Source organism: Sinocyclocheilus grahami, unplaced genomic scaffold (assembly GCF_001515645.1).
Source record: "Sinocyclocheilus grahami isolate Dianchi unplaced genomic scaffold, SAMN03320097.WGS_v1.1 scaffold903.1, whole genome shotgun sequence".
NCBI lineage: Eukaryota > Metazoa > Chordata > Actinopteri > Cypriniformes > Cyprinidae > Sinocyclocheilus > Sinocyclocheilus grahami.
This window is the reverse complement of record NW_015506082.1, coordinates 134,626-142,247: the sequence shown is the minus strand read 5'-3', so window position 1 is coordinate 142,247 and position 7,622 is coordinate 134,626. Positions and strand designations below refer to the sequence as shown.

The following is a 7,622-nucleotide window of genomic DNA, read 5'->3' as shown; positions in this document are numbered from 1 at the left end:
TTGTTCTAGACCAGCGGTTCTCAATTCCAGTCCTCGCGTACCCCCGCTCTGCATGTTTTGCACGTCTCTCTTTGTTAACACACCTGATTCAGATCATCTTGTTAGAAGTGAGCTCCGTGCATGAACTGTGTTCCGATTGACATGATCCCTACACAGTGTCCATTGCTCCCTACTCCCTGAGCAGGGGGAATCCGTTGAAGTTTACTTCACTTCGGAATATTAATTTACAGATTTGCAGTGCTGTGCTGCCTGCAGCGTTTTCACACACATACGAAACTTACTAGAGAAGTGTGAAGTGGGACATAATATACATCTGTAAATAAATACAATTCACGTATCGCACACTTAAATGCCCTTTGTATGGAACATATGCGCTCCCTTCAAACTGGAATCATGGAGGAATATCCGGTAATGTCCACTTCGCAGGGCACTTACAGTCAAATATAACAAACGTATGAAGCAATAAGAGAAACACACAATATGTGCAGAGTGGGGGTACACAAGGACTGGAAATGAGAACCGCTGTTCTAGACATGCCAAAAATTTGAGGCTACAACACAGCAGCTCTTCTTCTTGGTTTTCTCTGATGCACTAACTCTGCAGCAGCACTTCTTCTTCGTCGTCTCGTCTCATGCGCTCATTCAACCAAGCATTCTAACCACAACCTCGCCCCTCCCCACCCCCCAACCATTCCAATTTCTGTAGGCGGGAATTATTTGTAATGAAATTCTAATGAGCCGCTTTGTGATATCACAAAGCCCAGAAACCAAACGCTGTAGTCCAAACGAGCCGTTTGCTGTAGTTCTTGAAAAGGGATTTTTAAAAAACTAAATATCTCCCTTTGGAGTGGACTTTGAGATTTGTAACTTTCTAGATATTTTTAATGCCCAAACATGCACACTACACACTGACTAAAATTAAAAAAGTGAAAAAGCATAATAGGACCCCTTTAAAGACATTTTATGTTGTTCGTATAGACTTCTATTTCAAGTAAATGTTTTTTTAACTTTTCAAACAAACCTGGAAAAATATTATGCACCGCAACAGTTTTTGAACTTATATTTGATTTTTCTTATAATAATATGATTTTTTCTTGAGCCCTAAATCAGTATATTAGAATGATTTCTGAAACATCACATGACACTGAAGATTAGAGTAATGGCTGAAAATTCAGCTTTGCCATCACAGCTTAAAATATATTAAGAAAGAAAACATTGTTTTCATTTGTAATAATATTTCACAACATTACTGTTTTTACTGTATTTTTGATCAAGTAAAGTGTAGTACCGGTAAATGGTAGTATTTGTGTGTATTTCTGTATTTTTGTTTAATTTTATGTATATATGTGTGAATAAAAGAGAAATTTAGTTGAAATTGTTCCTTTTACTTTTGAGTGTTTCTATGATTCCTCCCCTCTTTCTGTTTCTCTTGAACATGGCAACATATGGGTGGCATTTTTTTTTTAAATGTAATAATATTTTAAAATATTACTTGTTTTGACTGCATTTTTAACCAAATAAATGTTAACCACAAGCCTTTGAGCATAAGAGACTTCTTTCAAAAACATTAAACATCTTCAAACCTCAGACTTTTGAATAAGTGCATATAATAATGCAAAATGGATGTTACTGAATCGAAGAATAATTCACTAGTTAACAAATGTCTTCAGTGAGTAAAATAATGTGCATGCTAAATTTGCTTATACCATGGTTGGTCTGAATACTTGATTGTGATTGGTTGGCAGGTATGCATTAAAACTGTTTAATGCACAAGTAGTTCCAAGTCAGTTTAATCACCGTTCTATTTTAATTGCCTGCTTTAATTGACACACAGGGGGAGGGAGAGAGGTCGGAGATCATGCTACTTACACAAAGAAACATTCAGGAGCAAATAAACCTGTTGTCATCGCTGCCCTGTGACTTTTATTAATAAAATATTTTTTTTATAAAAATCATTGTTTTTGAAGTAAGTAAACTCACAACTTCATTGTTTGTGGAGAAAGATGCATGAAAGATTACTTCAAATAAATCTTATAATTCATTGATTCAAATAAATGTCATCTTACCGCACTATTTCATCTCTGTGTCTGATTTGAAGCAGGCAGAATGCTAACTTTAACGAGCTGTAACTGACAAAAGTAACCGTCATTTTAAACCCTTCCGGTCAAATATTGCGCTGCAAACATCATTAACAGCTTTTACATATCATTGCTGGAAAATGACCATGGTATAAGCGGGATAATATTAAAAGATTTTAATGCACTCCGTGCATTAAAATCATGAAATGCACATGCATTATCCCTTATGTAGTCAGCAGCATGTTTACTCTCATGTGAAAAAGATTGGGGAAGTGTGGTTAGACGGTAAGCATGCTGACGCCAATGTACCAAGTCATCTTTTGTTTGTTAATAGGGTTAAAGCATAGATTCGTACTATACTGTGCTGAAATTAAAACCCTGATTACTTGAGTTTCATATAATTGGCCCACACAATACACAATGCAATACATATGTCACAGTGCAACACCTCACGATATCATAATTGGATTGTGATTAAAACTGCATAACATTTTTCCTCTCTGAGACTGTAGAATTTGTGGAATTCTGTAGATTTCAAAAAATGTGGAAAAAAATTGTCCATTTCCATCTGTGCTTACATATAATCTACTTTTAAATGTGTTTCCTTATGCTTTTTTCCCTCTCTCCAGGTTCTCTACAAACCAGGAGAGACGTCAGTGAGTCATGGAGGACTGTGGTAGCCTCATAGAGTTTGATGTACCTGAGTTCAGCAACATCGTCCTGAACCAGCTCAATGAGCTCCGTCTCCAGGGCAAGCTGTGTGACATCATTGTGCACATTCAGGGCCAGCCATTCCGAGCCCACAAGGCCGTCTTGGCTGCCAGTTCACCGTACTTCCGAGATCATTCATCACTAGGCACAATGAGTGGCCTCTCCATCTCTGTAATCAAGAGCCCTGAGGTGTTTGAGCAGCTGCTCGCCTTCTGCTACACTGGTCACATGTCATTGCACCTACGTGATGTCATCAGCTTCCTCACAGCTGCCAGCTTCCTCCAAATGCAGGCCGTGATTGACAAATGCACACAGATCCTTGAAGGTATTCACTCTAAGATCAGCATCCCTGTGCCTGGTGGGACCAATCCAGAAAACGATTGCACCACCTCAAGGGCTGGACGCAATGGTGTGAAAGATGGAGGAATCTTTGTAAACCCCACCCAGATTTCGCCACCCTACTATTCTCGTCAGAATCATTGCGCGGAGGGGCGGAGCTCAGGTAAGGGAATGGCGGAGGAGGGTCAGTCAGACCGAGGGAGCAGTGACAGCATATCTGAGCAGGAGGTGTCCATGGAGGTTGAGTCCGAACAAGTAGACCTCATCGGCAATGATGGACAGGTGACTGATGTCCATATCAAGCTGGAGAAAACGGACCGGCCCAGCTACTCCGATAGCTCGTCGGCAGGAGATGACGGCTACCACACAGAGCTGGTGGATGGTGAACAGGTGTTGGCTGTCAGCGTGGGATCATACGGGCCTGTGCTTTCCTCTGCTGGATACACTTACTCTGCATTACCATCCTCCTGTTTTGTCAGCCTGAGTTCCTCTAGCCCATCTCGTTCTTTGCTCAGCAGTGTCCGGGGTGGTCGGGCCCGACCGAAACGTCCTGTGCCTCTTCCAGCCGATCTGCTAACTCCGCTCAAGCCTGGTGCTGACGAAGGAGATTCACCTGCGACGACAGCTACCTTAGAGAACGACATAAGGGAGCGTAGTTTCCGTGGACAATGGTACCCCTACAATGAGCGCCTCATCTGCATCTACTGCAGCAAGTCCTTCAACCAAAAGGGCAGCCTGGACCGTCACATGCGTCTGCACATGGGCATCACACCCTTCGTCTGCAAGTTCTGCGGCAAGAAGTACACCCGCAAAGACCAGCTGGAGTACCACATCCGCGGCCACACGGACAACAAACCCTTCCACTGCCAGATCTGTGGCAAATGCTTTCCCTTCCAAGGCACACTCAACCAGCATTTGCGCAAAAAGCACATGACCTCTGGCACAGAAGTTAACAACCACACTGACTTGCTGGGAGAGGCACCAGATGGCCAGAGAGGGGAGCAAGAGGATACCTTCGAAGGAGAAGCAGCCTGCGAAGCAGCTTACCCCGATGATTTGTCAACAAAAATCCCCAGTGAAGAAAGTGGCAAGTGTAGTCCAGAAGAAACCCCTGCATCCAAAACCCCTTCGGGATATTGAGGGGAAAAAAAAAGACATTTATTTGGTTGTTTGTCTTATCTAATAAGGAAGCATAAAGGTTTACTCTTTTCATGATTTAGCCCAGCTGTTTTTAAAGAATGACAAGAAATAACCTGCCTTGCGCATTTTCTACTCGTCCATTTTTGTGGAAGTTCTACACAGGACAAAGATCGAGAGAAAGTTTTTAAGGAGTTTTTCAAAGGGAAGGAGTCCTATAATCGGTGAATTAAATAAACGGGGAGGAGGTCTCTGTAATCAAGGCCTCCTAAGAGTTTTATCACATTTTTTATATATCTATCTATATATATATATTTCCATGTTTTTCAACATATTTACAGAGTAATATAGGCATGTTGCAATAATGAATAATGTGAAAGCTCAGATGAGATGCTCGTCATATCACGCTTTTACCTGACCTGTTTTTGCACATTTGGCCTGTAGTAGGTCACTCACTCAAGAGGAATGGTTTATCTGCCAGTGCAAGGCTCTTTGTGAAACATCCTTTCAATACCTCATTATACAACCTCAACATACTCATAATGGACAGTATTTGTAGCTTGTCGTCAACTCCAGCCAGGTTTTACCTCATAGCAAAGAACCTGAACGGAGGAAAAGAAGCTTCTCTCAGTAAAGTCCCATTTGTTTTGCTTTCATAGGGTTTGAATGAATGCTGCGGTCAAACCCCTGAACAAAACATCTCCACTCTACCAAGGCTTGATACTTCAGTGAAATATTCCTTAGTGATTGTATGAATTCTGGATTAATCTTGTTCAGTTGTTTAGCAGCCATGTTGTGTATGTCTATGAGAATATTGTTAGTACAAGGTGTACCTGTGGAGTTTTTTCAGGATCCAGGATCTTGTTTTTTTTGCCATATTTTTCGTAGAATCACAGTTTGTCATTCTACACTCTTTCTGTAACATTATCCATTTGGTTTCAGGTATAATATCAACAGTATAATCACAGATTAGCGCTAGAGTAGCAGCACAGTAAACAATATTATTCAGTTAAGGAATGTTTAGTCAAATTTTGTTTTTTTTTTTTTTTTTTTTTTGCCAAGTCTTAATTTAATTTCTTTTTTCTCAAAATCTAGCTTTTAATTAAAAAACAATGTTATTTTATTGTTTGAGTTTTCCCAAACAACAATGAAGAGGGTGTGCCTTTAAAAATAAAGTTTAAGTTATATTAATATATTTGTAGATGCACTTCTAAAAGTGGTGCGGGAGTCATGCAAGTTGAAAATTTGCTTTAGGGCCGTACCGCCTTGGGAAGAACGTGAAAAAAACAACTTCTTGGTGAAATATTTATATCATTAATGTACACACTCAATCAGTGGTTAAAATTTCAAACAGCTCTTTTTGTGTTTAGCTGGCTCGAAAGCCAAAACGTATGGTGTTTCAATACAGAAATGTATAATTGGAGAAGATTCACTTACCGCCGGTATGCTCTTGTTAATGTTAAATAGTGTGGAGGTCTATTGTTTATGCTGGAGGTGTAGTGTAGGGTTTCATACAACAATAGAGCAATGTTGAGGGCACTTTTATACATTTAGTATTGTGAAGAGCGAGCCCTGGATGCCTATTATCGCCACAACATCTCTTCACATCCATTTTCATTATGTAACTGGGGGGGGGGGGGGGGGGGGGGGGTCTTTTCTTTTTAACCTGTGAATTGAATAAGGCTCCTTTTTGTCTCGCATGCCAATTGTGTAGATACATTTTGTTATTTCTTATCACCACACTGTCTTATGATTCAGTCTAATGAATAATAAGTGGCTACATACGATGCAAAACGAGTAAAATGGTGTTTTGTTGTGAGCAATACATTCGACTCATATTTTATAGTCCTCACTCACTACAGTCGAGCATCTGCCTCCCTGACTGTCTGCTGTGTATTTGATTTATAGTTCTTGATGCTCAGACAGATAAAAACATGCCTCACTTTTACAAGATTCAAGTTCTTTCAAGTTTGCCTAACATACAATTTAGATATTTACTTTATCACACCCTCTATAAGTGAACTTAACCATCAGCCAAGGGTAGTTAGTGTAAGCAGCCAAGACAACTCAATTCTGTGAACCGCAAACCAGTATCACGCCTCGGACGAAACTTGTTTCTTAAAGTACGCCAAGTTAAAATACACAGTGACTTACATTATGGTGCTGTCCTGTGTTCATTTTCAGTTTGTGTACAGTACTGTTTGTTACTTTATTTAGTGGTTTACTCATAACATTTTTTTTAAACCTCCATTTATATCACTGTCCGTTTTTTCAGGTTTCAAATTGAACTTCAGGACTTTTGCCCTTCTCTCTTTCTTTAAAATCCATTTTATTTAGCTCCAATTGCTCATTTTAGAATGCTGAACTATATTTGTGCCATTAAAATCTGTTCATGTGTTTATATTACTGGCAGATAAATTTTATTTTACTGGCTCTTGAGCTTTGAATCAGTTCATGGCAGTTTTAAACAATGAGCCAATGTGATAACTCTGTTATTACAGTTAACAAGAGCCAAAACTCTGAATGCAGAACACCTTGTACTACTGACAGCATGTTTGGTGTCGTTTTGTGACATGAGATGCCATGAATGCCATTTGAAACATTGTAAGCCTGCTTCGTTCCCTGAACATGTTAAGATTTGCTCTGTTCCTTTAGTGTGATATTCCTGTTCATCTTAGATGATGTGAACGTGACTTTGACCACTAACCAAAGAGCAAGCCAAAAATTGTAAGGGGTTTGTGTGGTATGTTGCACAGCGGATTAAAGAGAGACCAAAACCAAGCCCTGGAACATATTAATCTGTTTTAGAGGAGTCAGTAGATCTTCTCCGTCTCATTTCCCAGCCTCATGCTGGCTCTAACACCTGTCGGGATTTTATAGCATTGGCTGTCATTTATTTCACACATTGGTGTTCGGTAGATTCTGTTGAGCTAATGTTTTACAATGAATGAAGCTGTAAGCTTTAGCATTTGATGAACAGATTTAGGATGTTGTTCTGTGGTCTTTAAAAGAATGATGGTACAAACAGATTTTTATGTTGAGGAAGTTGATTGAACTGGTGCCTTGATGTGAAACATAGGCTTCACTACCGTTTGGGGTCAGTCACTTTTTTTTTTTTTAGAAATTTATATTTTTATTTGGTAAAGATGGCTAAATACATTTATAATGTTACAAAAGATTTCTTTTTCAAATAAATGCTGTTCTTTTAAGCATTCTATTTATCGAAATGAATCCGTAACACTTTACAATAAGGTTCATTAGTTAACATTTCTAACTACTTTAGTTAACATGAACTAAGAATGAACAATACTTCTACAGCATTTATTAAACTTAATATTAATTTCAATATTTACTAATG

The 7,622-nt window shown here is 39.2% G+C and overlaps 1 protein-coding gene across 1 annotated transcript in view; it reads left to right on the top strand.

Annotated features, from left to right (window-relative positions):
- LOC107564041 (zinc finger and BTB domain-containing protein 34-like) overlaps positions 1-4,268 on the top strand; it is a 24,133-nt gene extending 19,865 nt beyond the window's left edge. Inside the window, exon 2 of the mRNA XM_016249034.1 lies at positions 2,707-4,268. Within this exon, the coding sequence (XP_016104520.1) occupies positions 2,741-4,267 (1,527 nt within the window). The 5' untranslated portion in view covers positions 2,707-2,740 and the 3' untranslated portion in view covers position 4,268. The remainder of the gene's footprint in view (positions 1-2,706) is intronic.
- The last annotated feature ends 3,354 nt before the right edge of the window (positions 4,269-7,622 follow it).